Source organism: Corvus hawaiiensis, chromosome 2, assembly GCF_020740725.1.
Source record: "Corvus hawaiiensis isolate bCorHaw1 chromosome 2, bCorHaw1.pri.cur, whole genome shotgun sequence".
NCBI lineage: Eukaryota > Metazoa > Chordata > Aves > Passeriformes > Corvidae > Corvus > Corvus hawaiiensis.
Window position 1 is genome coordinate 83,667,178 of NC_063214.1, and position 15,757 is coordinate 83,682,934.

Consider the following 15,757-nt stretch of genomic DNA (forward strand, 5'->3'; position numbering starts at 1 on the left):
ACAGTAACTTGCTTATCCCCCAAACAGACTAAAGAACAATAAACAAATACAAAAGGAAAAGGAACAGCTCATCAATAACAAAGACCTGCGTTCTAAAGCTTTGAGAGTACTGACTCTTACATCTCACTCCAAGCAAAGCAGGAGTCCTGCAGAGAAAGGAATCTAAAAGATATGAAAATTATAAAGATAGTAAAAACAATGTTTGGTAGGGATATTTTAGCTTGGTGTGGAGAACTGAGCTTTAAAGTGCAGCATACTGAGGAATATGTTTTTCCCCCACTGCTGAATGTTGGGAAGTGCATAGGGAATTCTGTATTTCAATCCCTGTGAAATACTGTAACCTAGATGAATGCAGAAGGTCTGGCTTTCTCTTCAAGTTTAAATTTTGAAATTGGGCAGCTCAGCAGTGTTAATGTGGCTTAAAAAACTAAATGGCATCTAAACCTAATCCTTTAAAATCATATCAAAATAGTCTCTTGCAAGAAGCATACAGTCCACAAATATAACTTATTTCTGTGTTCTTCCTTTTTCTTCTTTCTTTTTTGAAAATTTATTTTCAAACTCTTGAGTACAAAGAAGACACCAACCATGGATACTGAAACTGTGCAATTTGGTGTAATTATATTCCCCCCCATAGATTTAATGAAGGACTTTTAAGTACAATTTATCTTTGATAAATAGTCCCTCTACACAGAATGTTTATTAGATTGACAGCAGAATACACTCTGCAAGCTTTTTTTCCTTGCCACTTATGACTCAGATGAATTTTAATAGGAGTAAAAAGCTTTTATTTGCACAGTAATTTCACTTAAGGATCATATCCTTCAGAAACTGGCAGACACTTGTATGTCTTGATTGCAAAACAGACACTCAAGAGTAAAGAAACACGCATAAGATGTTATTATTTGACTTGTCACACTGCTGCAATTCTATTTGCAACTTATGTCGCCAATTCTCCTATAGGCATCGCCTGCCCTCTCCCTACACACGGGAGCGCGTGTCCGTGCGCGCGTCTGCTCGCACACGTGCACCTCGCTCCTGGAAAAAGAACTGCGGCGAGCACAGCGCACTGAACGCAGTTGCTTGAGCAGGGAGAGAGCTAGCTGGGTTTTTTGGGTGGAAATTGTGAGTGCCACAGTCTTAATTGCCATGATGATGCCTGCGGGAGGCTTGGAGTTAAAGCTGCTTTCTGCATACAAAATGGTGCTGGTTTCCCCGTGCCCCGTCAATTGTAACCGAGGCACATGGCTGGGAATGGGTCCTCCGATCTTTGGGTGCCCCTTGCAGCTTCAGGGAATATTGCTGTGGCATTTTATTGCACTTACTGGCGTATGGTGGATCGGTTCATGTAACTATTTGCCTCTATTTCTGGTTAGAAGCAAGTATTTCTGGGTGAATGGCTGCTGCACTGTTCATCTCACAAAATGTTGTCTGTCCACACACCATTTATGGAGGATGATAATCCTCTGTTACGTGGTTTTAATTTGGCTTTGAAAGCTGCATTTTAAAGATGTCACTGCAGAGTTAATCACCTTTTGCATGTATTTCTAAATACCTTGTTCTGCTTCCTACTGAAGCAGAAGGTAGAGTCCCCCTTTACCTTCACCATAAGGATATCGGATTTTTTCTGTCCATGTAAAAATGAAAAGTAAAGACATTTTATTGTTAATAAAACAATAGCTAATTGTTTTGGAGGAAAACATACTGTTCCAAGCAAGGTGTTGAACTTTACATCAGCAAAATACGCATTTGAATTGTAAATGCCGTCCGTCGAATGCTTATTATTAAAACCTTTGTTTGAATTATTGATGAAGTGCGGCGCTGGCCTTCGCTCGGTGTGCCCCGGCGAGGCGGCAGTGTCACACAGAGACCTGCTGCCATCTACTGGCTCCGGGCGCTCCCTCCCGGCTGCTCCGGTGCCGTCTGTCCGTCCGTCCGTTTGTCCCAGGGCAGGGAGCTCGCCAGCTGATGGCAAGTTTTTAAAAACTAAAACCCTGGGGCCGAAATCACTTTAGGCAACGTTTATATGCCTTCAGAAAGGTTTTTTTTTAAAGGGATGCTCTCACCTGAGGGTCATCAAATTCCCTTCCATTTTTAATTGCTATAAAATATACTAGAGAAAACATTATTTTCTCAAGATAGATATTGGCTGCTGAATGGGTTTTGTTGCAGATAAAGCATATTCAATACAACAACGTTTGATTGTTCTGCTTATGCATGAAAAATCAGAATTGAAATCGGTTAATAGGTTTTAATTGCAAAATCCAAGCAAATTGCTAACTTCAAACATTAAATGCATGGTAAAAAAGAAATGTTTAAAAGGTAAACGTAAGATCAGTCATGTCATTGAAAGTGTGGCAGACTTTCCCAAAAGGTCAATTTCCAATTCATCACTGCACTAGAAAAGAATCCCTCAATATTCCTTATCCACCAAAGATAATATGCGGCAAGCATAAGGGCATTTAGTTTTTAAATTTGCATCTCCCCTCTCTACCCCCAATTTTAAAATGAGTCTGACATCTCTTTACTGTACTTGATTCTTTTGTTTTATGTGCACTTTGCTGCAAACCGGGGTTGCATATTCTTCTATCTACATCCTAAAAAAGAAACTCTGAATAAAGATTTCAAACAGTGTTTTTAGACACTCCTGTGAAGAACAGCTAACAGATGTATTACATAAAAACATGCCATAAAATAATGCAGGTTATTGACTGGAATTCACCAAGGTACAGTTTTCTAAAACATTCCTCTTCCTATTCTTTAGTACAAATTGCAAATACTGACGAAGGTTGCTGCGGAGCTGAGCAAGTACATGCCAGAGAAAGCAGTAGAGGACACCTCCAGCATTTTGAGATCTCCCATGCCTGGAACAGTGGTGGCAGTTTCTGTCAAGCCTGGGGACATGGTAAGAAATGCGATCTGTATATCTGCGTTTTCATATATATCGCACAGAAATTTCTCCTTGGTGCAACTGAAACTACAGGTCGCACGGTTTGGGGGGGAGTTTTTGTTGTTTTGGTTTTGTTTCTTTAAATCACCTGTAAAATAAAGTGTGCAGAAGGATGTGTGCTCTTTTTAGTTTGAATTATAAAAACTAATAAGGAAAAACAATTCAAATTAAACTGGCTTTAAAAGGAAAATTTTCAGCCTGGTACAAGTCCACAGCAGAAACTCAAAGAGATAGCTTGGTTTTGTATCCCAAATACCTTGAAGGGCAAGACGGGTACACGGGAGGAAATTGTGTGTAAATTCACATAAATGTGTGTGTATATATATACCCACCCACACACATATATATAAAAGCTGTTAGTGCTAGCAGGAGGAGACTGTTGATTTTCTGCCCTGAAGTAATGAAAATATTACTAGAAAAAAAAGGAACACGGGACAGATATTTAACTTTACCCCTTTTTCTTTTCTTTTTTTTTTTTTTTAAAGAAGCCTTGTGTTATCGTTTTGCAAGACACATGAGTTGGGAATTCTATGCTGGTAATTTCCAGTCTCATGTGGTAGTCTTCTTGTCTAGCAGAAGGAATAAACTTGCCATACAGAAGGGCAAGGGATTATGCTGTTGCTGTCTGGGGGATTTATAGTGCTCCTTACCTCACCTTGAGTTGGAACAAATTTTTGTTTTAAAGTTGTGTATAAACACTGACTTGAACTCAGCTTTACATTAAATTCTACCACATTGTATCATATGTTATTCCTAAGGTCGAGGCCCTTATTTCTCATAACCATTGAAAACAAGGGAGTGATTGCAGACACAGGAATATTTGAATCAGATCGTGCATATTAAAGTACTGTTGTCAGTTAAATGATGCCATAAACATGTATGTGGCACTTAGATACAAACAGAAACTTTAGTCACAGGGTTCATGATTTATGACAATGAAACCTAGATTTTCTTGAAAGATGATTCAGAAATGGGATCAAGATCTGAAATCCAAAAGTGGCGTTGCACTTACTAGGTGGCAGTCATCGATCATGCTGGCAAAGTGGTATATTTGCTTACATTTTGCTATGATACCACCTTTGGTTTTAAAATATATGGTCATTTCTGTCTGTGTACAGCGAGAACGAAGTCATCATGTTAATATAAAAGATCTGTAGGTGCCAATGTTTGTAATAATGAAATAAAAACATTTCAGAGGAAACAGATCTAAGTTAAGCTGATAAGAAATTAGAAATTCTTTTAGCTTCTACACTTAGCTTTCTGGTTTGTGATCTATACATGCACACACACAGTTTAGATACTTTAAAACAAAAGAACAGTATTCAATTAAAATTATTCTTTATGTCATGACATGGACAGAGGAATCTGCTTTCTCTGTCTAGGCAATACAAGTGGCTGAATGAGGGAGATCATAAGCAAATACTTTTCTTTTTGTGAAGAATTAAGGGAAACATTTTTAAGTCAAGGATTTTAAGACTTAAAAATTTTGTTTAATATTTATTTTTGAGAAGTTAATTCTAAATCTTACCAGCCTTCTTGCCCCGAAGAATAGTTCTTGTTGTCTTGAAGGAATACAATCAGTGGAGAAGGAGGCCAGAGCCTAAGGGATTTTAAGTAAATAAATAAATGAACCTTCCTCCACAAATCCACAAGTGGTGCTGTGCATCAGAGCACAAGTTCTTAAATAACGTGTGTGAGGTTTTTTTTTCTCTTCTCCTCTCCTGCAGCTTTTTGCTGGAGGCACTGAGTTGAGGCAGAGCATCTGAACGGCATAATCTATGTTCTGCTGACCTGAGCTTGTCATTGCTAATTGTGTGGCTTTAATTGCAAAAAACACATTTGCATTGTTGAAAAGGGTTTAACTTAAATCCTTCCTTTTCAGGACTAGTGTCAAAACGTTAAAAAAAAGCAAGCCAGCAAGCGAATGAGGGTAACATCAGCTATCGGCACTGAATGAGCAGTGGGATGGTGGGATTCAGATTACGCATCCTGGCTGTCTGTCAGAAACCAGCTCACCCACTACAGCTGCTGAAGGCATGATGGGCAGGGAGCCGTAGCTCCTTGATAAATACAGCTCTTTTTGTTACACTGCTTGGGAAAAGTCTTTAGTGCGCTGGAGAAATGGGAATTTAAGTAGCTCCTATTCTGTGTGCTTGCCACTGGGTTTGGCAGCTCAAATTTGCACGGTGTGTGAAAACAGCACAGCTGAAAAATGGGAGAACGTTAGGTAGTTGTCCATCTTTCCCTTCAGGTGTTGCTGCTGCTAGCAATAAAGCTGTCTGGTTATAGCTGCTCTGAGACTGTTTGCCCTAAGCTGTGAGCTGCGCACTATGGTGTTAGTGCAGCACAGTCTCTGTGCTCACAGAGACACTCTCAGAGTGGTCAGTAGCACGGGGAGCTGAGCTGTCATCCCCCTCCTTCAGGTGCAACTTTACAAGTGGTGAAAAAGCACCTAGAGAGGGTCATCTCATCTCATGCGTCTGACTGGCCGCACTGGCAAACTCGTGTTTATTGCCTACGGTTCAGCTCCAGGGCATCGTGCCTGGTCAGGTAAAGCATATGGCGTTTGTTAGTCCCCCTCCATGTTTCTGTAGCCAAATGAGAAAGCAGTGCTGATCTCTGGGTTAGTTTTCCCCACTCAATGTGTCATTGTTTTTACTTGAAGCATAGTGTTCTCCTTCGTCTGCTGTTGCTGAGAAATACTTTGGTCTGATGAAGCCTGATAGAAGATTGCGTGAGCATCCTCTATCCAGCTGGTCTGATAAGCAGTTTTCAATTCATTTTTTGCCAAAAGATATTGCATATGCAAGGAATTTATTTTTTTTTTTGTCTGTAAGATGATCTGTAGATTTTAGTAACACAGTGGGGAAGTGCTGTTTGTCATTTAGATAGAAGCAGAACTTGTGATGCTGCCAATTTCTTTAGGTTTTTAGTTACTTTCTACTTTCTTTATTTTCCTTCATGTGATCAGAAGACTGTAATTAGTTGTCACTCAGTTATTCCTGGAAGCACAATGAAGGCACTCAGAAGCAGAAAGCAACATAAACAATGAAACAGAAATCTGGCTGACTAGAAAGAAGGTTAATATTATTTAGGGAAAGAAGATTTAAATTTAGATTACATTCCTCATGATAACACAGTCCCATTAATATAGGAAATATATCCCTTATTGGAGAATGAAGGTGTTTGTGTATTTGTTTTCTTAGTAGGTTGTTAATGATCGTGTGCATTAGGATGAAATTTGGTTTTGGGAGAATTACTTTTTGGTTCCTCATGGTGCTATGGTCCAGAGAAACCACTGGACTTCAAGAGTCCAGGCAAGGAACTTGCTCTGTTTCTGCTGACCCTGCTGGCAGCACAATCCAGCCCTGCTAGCACACAGCAGGATTTTTATGCCAGAGTGTGGAGATGGCACTGCACATGGTTCTAATCTCACCCACAGCTACCACAAAGACAGCAACATAAAAACTACTAAAGCTGCACAAATTCCTTTATTTACTCAGAGGGCAGGACACGGGCGGGCACTTGAAAACATTTCTTCTTTGTGTTGAGTTGTTTGGCTTGGTTTGTGTGCATGTAGGATTCTGTGCACTGAAAGTGCAGGAGCGGGGATAGATCTAGATCCTAATGGTTGCACAGGTAAAGCAATGTTGTTGTTCCTAAAGCAAACACACCCAAAGTGTTGCCACTGCTGATTCCAACTTTGGTAATATGAACCATCGACAGCAACAAAGAAAGATCTTAGCTGTCCTGATTGTCCTGCAGTCTTTGCTATATTTTCACCTATGAAAATAGTTTTTGCTTTTTCAGTTTTCTGCCTGTCAGGAATGCAAAGGTGTTTTTCTTCTAGCTGTATGTTTCTGTTGGTCGTTTTTCTTTTTTACTAACATTAGCCAGGATGGGTGTCATTACTAAGCCAAGCATTGGTCAATAAGCTAATGCCTAATACCTGGCAACCTAAATCACTTTAATGATTCCCCCCTTCCCCCCCCCCAATATGTAAAAGGAAAGCACCTCTGGGTAAACACCCCAGTGTTACTGAGCCTTTGTAGGACTGCAGCTAAAAGAAGAGGACTATTGCTTACTTTCACCAAAGTTTCTAAATTTCCTCTTTCCAGTAGATTGAGTACTCCAGGTTTTGGAAGTTATCACCATTCAAGCAATTTTTTAAATGTACTTTTCTCATATGAAAATTCCTTATGATTTCAGATTGATGCTAGTGTAGCCGTGGGGATTAATACTGCACCGATTTTTTTCCTACCAAAATGTCAGCTGTTAAATGTAGATGCTAATTGTCTCAGTAATTTCAAAATTGGGTAACTTGAAGGCTGCTTTTTCAGCTGTATAACTTGTAAAAGTTACCACCTTTTAAAAGTAATTGAAGAAAAAGTTTTAAACTGCATTCCTCTTTCAGTTCAGTTGCATGCATTTTATTTCAATTTCTCTTGTTATTCTTTAGAAGAATATTTTTAAAAAAAAATCTTTATTCACGATTTTCCATCTCACAAGCCTTGGGAAGTTTTTGCTATGGGAAAAGATGTTTTGCTTGACCTCTACTGCTGAAATGCTCACTACTAAAGACCAAAACAAAACAGCTTTCTAAATTCTGTTTGTCACTACTTTATTCATTCTTGTGAAAGAAAAGGTGAAGTTCTAAATTTACTTGTTGCCATCAGGCAGTTGTGTATTGTTTAAAGTTGTATTTGCCATTCAGACCTCAAAATCTTAAAAAAAAAAAATTCTCTTTTTTAATCTTATACTAATTGGAATTTATAGCAGAGAAACAACATCCAGGTTAAAACTGTAAAAATGTATTTGCTTATGTTTCACATTCTATTTGGATGAATATGGTATCAGTAATTTAGTAAGATGTTATTTAGTTCGAATAGTACTTTTCTCTTGTGTGTGAACCTTTTTCTCTTATAGTTGTCTTTCCTCTTTCTTTCCCTTTCCCTCCTTTCCTTGCTCCTGTTCTTCAGAGCAAATAAAAACTCCACTTGTCAGTTGAAGGGAATTTGCAAACTTGACAAATACAGTCACAAACCTCACGTTGTTTTTATGATTCTATGTATTTGACAATTTTCTTGGGGCATATCTTTTAGGGGAAAAACCCCGTCAGTAAACAGGAAATGAAAACTTTTTCACAGTTGTATAATTTCAAGAGTAAAAGTATTCAAATATTTCACCATTCTTATTACATGGGGCCACAAGTACTAATTGTGGCTACATTTAAAAAAATTAATTATAATAGTTCATAATGTATTTATGTATTTTTTTATATTTGACTTGGAAAAAAAATTTACTGTATATTTTATGCAATTGCACAGTTTGAGTTTTGTGTTCGAGTACGGTGTAGTTAAGAAGGAAATCCTATTTTGATGATCAATTAGAAATAGTTAATATTATTAGAGTTTCCTCCTAGGGGAAAAAATGTTACCAATCCCTTGAGATGAATTAATACAATTTTTAAATTATTATTTTGGTGTGCTTTGCCTTTTCAAGTAATAAACAACTTTTTAGGTGTTACTAAAAAAGTTGACTGCTACAGGTTGGGCTGAGTTAGCCAAAGGATAGCCCCAGAAGTGCTCTGCCTGCATATCACTTCCCCAGCACCCTGGGATGGCAGAGGCAGTTGGGGCAGGGTGTTTTGGATAAGTGGGAGTGCAATGACCAGTGCTGATTGCTGTCAGGGGGACATCAGTGACCTTTAGTCAGAGGTCGTAAGATGTGGGATGTGCTGTGTTCAGATTCATTCGTTAAAGGAGTGTGGCAAAAAAAGTTTAGTAGTGATTTGTCAAGTACTATTAATTGCTGCTGATTATATTTGCAGTTCTGTAGCTCTGGTTTCAAAATTAATTTGGAAAGTAGAGAAAAGTTGTACTAATTATTTTACATGGTAATGGACAATGCCAAGGAATTGCAATTGTTGCTCATCCAATTCCTCTTGATTTGTTTTCTTGTTGGATGCTGGCTGCCAGACTGCCAACAAGTCAGAGAGAAAAAAATCTGGGAAGGGAATGATACTAGCATGGACTAAGTTTAAACAAACAAATGAAATTCCCAGTATCTTCCCAGTATCTATTAAGCATGCAGTGAATGCATACTTAATTCACTGTTCAGTGGTTTTGCATGAGCATAAACAAGTTGCATGTTTGCAACTATTTTGCAGAGGGCTACAAGAGAGGATAACAACTCTCTTTCATATGGCACTATCTTGCATCGTCCCTTTTTACTTACAAGGCTCGACAAGGACTTAAGCTGCAGCATAGAGATACCAATAAAATACAACTCTCACTTCACTTTTAACCAAATCTAAGCTTATGTTTGCTTAGGGCTGTCATTGGTTTTTTCCACTAAAGCTCTAAGAGCCTTAAAAATGTTACGCATCAGAGCACCTGTGTTCTAAATATAATGGTCTTAAAATGTAATTGAGGGATTTTCACTTTTGTAGGGAAATCAGCAGGGTTGATATTGATCCGTCTTTTTAGGGAGCCACAGTGCACCAGAAGGTGATACTGTAGAGGGCCCCGTAAACCCTTGGAGCCTTCTGTCTAATTTGGCAGAAAAACACAGAATGTCGGACAACAAAAGAGCGATCCGATTCCGTAAGAAATCTTCATCCCTCCCACCTCCTTTTCACAAGATAAAAAAAAGAGACTTAATTTTTTCAGCTGCACACAATGATTTGGTGCTCACTCTTGCATTGAAACAGTTGCTGTCAAAACAGGCAGGAAACAGTTTTCTTTTAATTGCTGAAATCATTCGGAAGTGCTTCATGCGCGGCTTCTATACAGCAGATGCTGTGCATTAATTGGCCTGTGTAGGGCTGACCCAGGGTTCCTTGCAGCGGGCCCAATTTTAGGCAGAGGGTTTAAATAGCTTATTTCTTATTTTGTATAACCTGGTGTACATTATGAGCGCGCCTGCACGTGGGGTATTTCATGGTCTGCAGTTTCTAATGTCATGTGGGTTTCAAAACCTGTGCTTCTCTGGTAATGTACTAGCAGCAGGTAAGCTCTAAATACCATCCATCAGGAGCTAATTTTTTATCCAGATACTCCAATGACTGATGAACCTGTCTTTTGTATGAATGTTCAGCACAGGAGAAAGCCATATGCCCCTGGCACTGGTTCCTATGCATTCTTTACAGTTTGTAGGGAGGAGATTAAGGAAAAAACAAACCCTCACATTTACATGTCTTTCGTTTATTTAGCAGTTAGCACTTTCTAAAATAGCTCTAGTTTTTTTTTTTTTTTTTTAACAGCAAAAGGAGATTTAGGTCTTTTAAAGCAATCTGACTACCACTACTCATTTTCTTTATCAGGAATATTACTGCACACCCTTAATAGGGAACCTTGTTTTGCTACTCCCCGTCTGTTCAAAACAGACCTTAGCCCATTAGAAGGTCCTCCCTTGTGTGGGAAGACCACAGCTGTTACTGTAAATCTCATCCAGTAACTGTATCACCCCCATTTTGTGGCTCTGAAGGATGAAATTGAGAAATGGAATACTGTGCAGTCATCCTTTACATCTCCAATTTTAGGCCTTTGCACATCATTTTCATGCTTTTATTCCAAATCAAACAACATTAGTGAGCAACACCACTCTGTGCTAAATGTCTGGTGTCTAAGCAGCACCTATGATCTTTGTTTTTGAAGGATTTAGGATTGGGAGGCAAGTTGGGGTTTCATTGATGGTGGATTTTTAAAATTTTATTTTATTTTTATTCACTCTTTTCTCTCCCTTCTTCCCCACCAAATCTCTCACTGTCCCCAGAATTTGTCAGAAGTGGAAATCCAGATGGTAGTGAGGTGCCTAAGATGGAGGATGCTCTGTTATGCCTCCACAGAGGAAGTGGGAGCTCAGCACGGCTTACAAACACAACTTTAAAAAGGCTTCTGTTTCTTTAAATCCTTCTGAATAAAGTGGATCTAACTTCTTGTGAAGGATATTGGGGGCTTTAATCAGAAATAAGAAGTGGTTTAAATCATTAGCACAACAAAGCAAACTATAAGCTTGAAGATAAAAGTCTCAGGGGAAAGAGTCCTCTGAAAATAAATGGGACTTGATAGATTTCCATATCATTTATAACTTCCCTTAATTACACTTGGAAGACTTGCCAGTAAAACTGGAAAATTGGCAGCCTATATCCATTATAGTAATTTTGCCGACCATGGCAAGCAGCTGGCTTTACTGGATTTTATTTCCCATCACTCACAATTAATCATCAGCTGGAGATGTCTGAAACTCCTCAAAACGTAGCAATACTGTGTGACATTCGGGCCTCCTTAAAATGCTGAAATCTGCTGAGTAAATGGGCCGAGTTCCCCTTCCAGCGAACTCATTTTGGTGCGAGGCAGGCTGCCGGTTAATGAGTGCCACTTCGATAATCGGATGCGAATGTGAACCCTGACCTCATGTCAAAGGAGAGGACGCAGCAAGCTGAATAAAAGATCCGTGATTCAGATCTGCAAACTTTACACCAATTAGACAGAGAGCGGGGAAATACATCAGTGCCCATTGGGTTTATCAGAAAGACTTGTGGGGCTTGTGACCATTTTGTAAGCCTAACACGGGAGACGTCCTGTCACAATCATTAAGTCTTTGTCCGATGACGCACAAAAGTCTGCAGAAAGTGCACCATATTCACAAAGATCCCGTGGTAGCAATGCCCTCGGGTGTGCGCTGTCTTTTCGTGCTTCTGAGCTTTAAAGAGCCCTATCTCTGAGCGTGGATAGTCTTTATGGCCCTCATGTAGGTGCAATGAGAGCGGGTCGGCGTTGCTGCTCCTCAGATTCTGCTTCCACCCTGTGGCGTGAGTTGCTTGGTTGGGAAATGACCAGAGACAGTTCCCTGTGTAACCTTTCGGCCAGCGAAGAGAACAACCACCGTGCAGTCCCTGAGTTATTCAGACAGCACCATCGGCTGTTCCCAAATTCACATTACAATTGCTAGCAGCATCGAGATGTTAAGTACCCCTCTCTTCAATGATCCTTTTTCTTCTCTTTTTTTCTTTTTCTCTTCTTTTTCTTTTTCCTTTCCACTCTATGGAGAACAAAACTGAACAGCTACTTTGAACTGCACTGTGCAGAAATAAACTGCTAAAATACAGACTGCAGGTCTAGCAGTTAATCACTCATTTATTTTGATATACCAAACAACGTAAAGGTCGATTTGTCTGTAGTGTAACTCTGTGAAAAAGATACCTGAGATTAATGTCTTTTAAGAAAAGGAGCCCTTTTACTTTACTTGGTTCAAATAAATGAGATTTGTTGTTTGATTTTAGTTGCCTGTTTTGACAGATTTGGGTCATCACTGAGGCCTCTCTAAATGGAAATGTAAAGATGGTGGTTTTCACTGGTTTACCATCCACTGAAAGAAATAAATTACACTATGAAAATGCAGCATTAAAAATGGTCCAGATAAATCCTTAAATAAGTTAGACAGCAAGAAGTTGTACGCATCTCTGCAGTTTTCATTTGCAGGCTAAATAACAGGCAAAAGGATATGTGCAATTATAGAATGAAAGAAATTGGACAATGCCCAAAAGACTGAAAAAGAGGAAAGAGAGATACAAGTGCCTAATTTTAGGATTTGTCGCTTTTCAACACAATGAGTGGAGCTGTAAAGGTTTAACATAAGAACAGTAATTAAACTTCTGTGCTCAAGTGACACTTGCACCAAGATAATTTTCAACAAATTGCACATCATCAGAAGTACTGACACGGCATTTTCACACGTGATATCTGCTGAAAGTGCCTCCTTCCTTTCAAATTAGTAAGACTAGATGTTAACTGGATACTTTGACTATAAATTTTGTGGGTTGAGGGGCTTATTTCCTTCCCAGACACTGCTCCCTTTGTCATCAACCCAGCAGGTATAATAGAAAACACAAAAACTTTATTTTTGAGAAAGAGGAGAAATGGAGAAGAAATTCAGATTAAGGGATATTTCCATCCCACAATCACTAATACTTCCTGGCATTTTAGCACCATACTTTAGATCTACTGAGACAATTCTGTCTTTTCCTGTAGATGTGTCTCCAGAACTCTGTTTGGATAATTGCTAACTGGTTCTGCACACCATCCTCTTGATGAAACCATCTTACAGTTACATGTAATATCTCAAGGAAAGAGTTTCTTGTGGCCTTGTAGTTAGGCCACTGAATTCAGATCTATCCTCCTTAGCATCTCAATCTCCAGCAACCTCTAGAGGCTTGTGTTCTTGCCTCTCTGATAGCTGAGCTTAACCAGAGGGTGGCAAAGTTATTTCTGAAAGACATATTTTAGTAATAGCATTATTAAAACAAAACCCTTTTCCAATAAACTTTCTTGCCTGTTTTTTTTTCCTTCTTTTTGAATCCAAAGTAGATATTCATTGCTTCCTCTTAACCTCAGAAATGTGTGGAAAGTTCAGAGCAGATGGAAGAAAAGCAATGAGGTAGGGAGAAGGGGAGGAGAAGAGGAAAGGAAGGGAAGAGTGAGCTGCTGGGACAAGGCTAAGGGCAGAGCAGCAGGTGTGTAAGGAGACAAAAGACAGGCAAAGGGAATAGAGGGGAAATAACTGGGGACAAAGAACAAGTCTTTGATACTATTCACCGAATTGGACACCTGCTAATGACTTAAATGCTTGCCTGAAGCTCAGGATGGAATTTCTGCAGGTGAAGTGCTGGGTTTTGGTTATTGTCTGTATTCAGTTAGTACACCATATTCCCATAGCAAATGCTTTCCATATTTACCCTCTAAAACCTGTCATACTGTTGTTGCCAGTCTGTTGGAGAAAGGGTGTGTAAGCACCTTTTAAGGTAATGTTTTTTGTTTTGTTTTGCTCAGAATCCATAGGCGGACATCGGTGCTTTTCAGTCAGTTAGTGAAAAAATAGCTTACTTAAATTTTTGGAATGTTCTTCATGCAATGCGCATTTCATCTCTGACTTCACATCTGTCTGTTAATATATTCCTCCAAAGTGGTACACACTTGTCCTTAAATAGGTATTATTCATTTTACATATAATTAGAGAAATACATCTATGTGTATATATGTGTATACATAAACAAACATTTTGTTGGCACTGGCACATATAACAGTGCATAAACCAGATTTCTGCAGGTTTCAGATTATCCTCTTTAATGAAACTTGACATCAGAGTGAAAGCATCCCAAACTTGCTGGGATAATGAGGGAATAGCAGACTCCATCTGCAAAAGTGCCCATGAAAAGACTTGCAGGTGGGCACTTGGAACCAGGCATCCCATAGGAGTGTAGAGATCCTAAATCCTGGCATTTAGGGCCTGGCACCCTTCCCTCTCTGGCATACATCATCTTTGTGGGATGACCGGCTGATCACTGGGTTACACCGGGTAAATTCCCAATCCCCTGGTTTGCCCCTCATGTTTAGGCAGCCCCCCCAACCACTGTCAAGCGTTGAGTGGCATTTTCCTCTGTGCAAGGTGGTCCAAGACACTGGAGGGAGGATCTGACTGGGAGGCACAGGGAATCCAGCAGAGCAGCCCAGTGGGTTCCTGGTGACCTTGAGCTTGCACATGCCTGTTATAGCAGGACACAGACTAGCAGAAAGAGGAAACCTCAGGGTTTCCTTTTAAGAGCTCTGAGCTGTGGTGAAAGTGATGGGTTTGTCTCCGTGGCGCTTCCCCTGTGGATGAGAGCTGGTGGCTCCTCACCAGTGTGCTCCTTTCTGTCAGTCCAAAGTCATCAGCTGCCATCAAATGCTGCCATGTGCAGAGGGGTGACATTCTCCTCAGCCTCAGCCCACTGGGTATTGCTGGACCTTCCAGCCCAAGCTCCCCTGGACACCTGCCAAGAAACTTCTGGCTTCTGAATCAGTATGAGTATCTGTGGGCCCCGTGCCAGGGAAGCAAAGCAAAAGTTCCCCGGCCAAAAATGCACAAATTAAATTTTGCTCTGCATTTAATTGATATTGAACTGTGGTGGTGTGAACTGTGGAATGTGAACTGTAGAAGTTGGAGCTGAATGGATGTGATGGGAGAGGAGCCTTTCAGATTGGCCTGGAGTGATAGTTTTAAGCAGGTGATTTTTTTCCCCTATTTTGCTGCCAGTTTTGTGATTGTCATTTCTGTTGAGACTGTTGTAACTGGCTGACTTGACTTGTGTCATGAAAGTCTTTGTAGCATTTAATGAAATAATCCTTTTATTTTCCATAAGAATCATTACACTTGGAACATTTCAAATCCTCTGTCCTCATTTTGTACTGCTTGAATTTCACCAGGTTTCGGAAGGTCAAGAGATTTGTGTAATTGAAGCAATGAAAATGCAGAACAGTATGATTGCTGCTAAAACAGGCAAGGTAAGCTACCTTAGGTCACTTAAAACTATATGCAACTTGTCAAACAGGATAGAATTTAAAAAGAAAAGAAGGAGGATTCTGGTTGTTAAGGAATTAAGTCTGATTGTTGTAAGTCTTTCAAAGTGAGGTGTCTTTAATTTTGTAACATTTGCATCTGCTGTGAATGCTGTTAAGTAGTTCCGAGCCTTAGATAGCACAGCAGGAAATAGTTTTACTGGCTTCGGAAATTCATATAACTCTCTTTCTTTTAAATGATTTGTTTTCTGTGATGTTACAATGCCAAGTTGAATTGAAAGGTGTTGCAGACCATTTCTCCAAATTTCATCTTTCCGGAGAGCAACTGAAGAGGAGAGATCTCTTTGCCAGTTAATTATTTAATGGCAAATAATTTGACATTAAAAAAACCCACCCAGAACAAGGCATAGAAAGTGCTTTTGCAGGAGGGAGAAAACAGCAATTTTTTATTATTGTGACTGTTAAATAT

At 39.6% G+C, this 15,757-nt stretch overlaps 1 protein-coding gene and 1 long non-coding RNA gene across 2 annotated transcripts in view; one reads left to right on the plus strand and one right to left on the minus strand.

Moving 5' to 3' along the window:
• Positions 1-4,587, minus strand: part of LOC125322220 — a 6,397-nt gene extending 1,810 nt beyond the window's left edge. Inside the window, exon 1 of the long non-coding RNA XR_007201887.1 lies at positions 4,479-4,587. This is a non-coding gene — a long non-coding RNA (uncharacterized LOC125322220). The remainder of the gene's footprint in view (positions 1-4,478) is intronic.
• Positions 1-15,757, plus strand: part of PCCA (propionyl-CoA carboxylase subunit alpha) — a 273,709-nt gene that overhangs the window by 254,824 nt on the left and 3,128 nt on the right. Inside the window, exons 22-23 of the mRNA XM_048295883.1 lie at positions 2,765-2,905; positions 15,196-15,273. Coding sequence (XP_048151840.1) covers positions 2,765-2,905; positions 15,196-15,273 — 219 coding nt within the window. The remainder of the gene's footprint in view (positions 1-2,764; positions 2,906-15,195; positions 15,274-15,757) is intronic.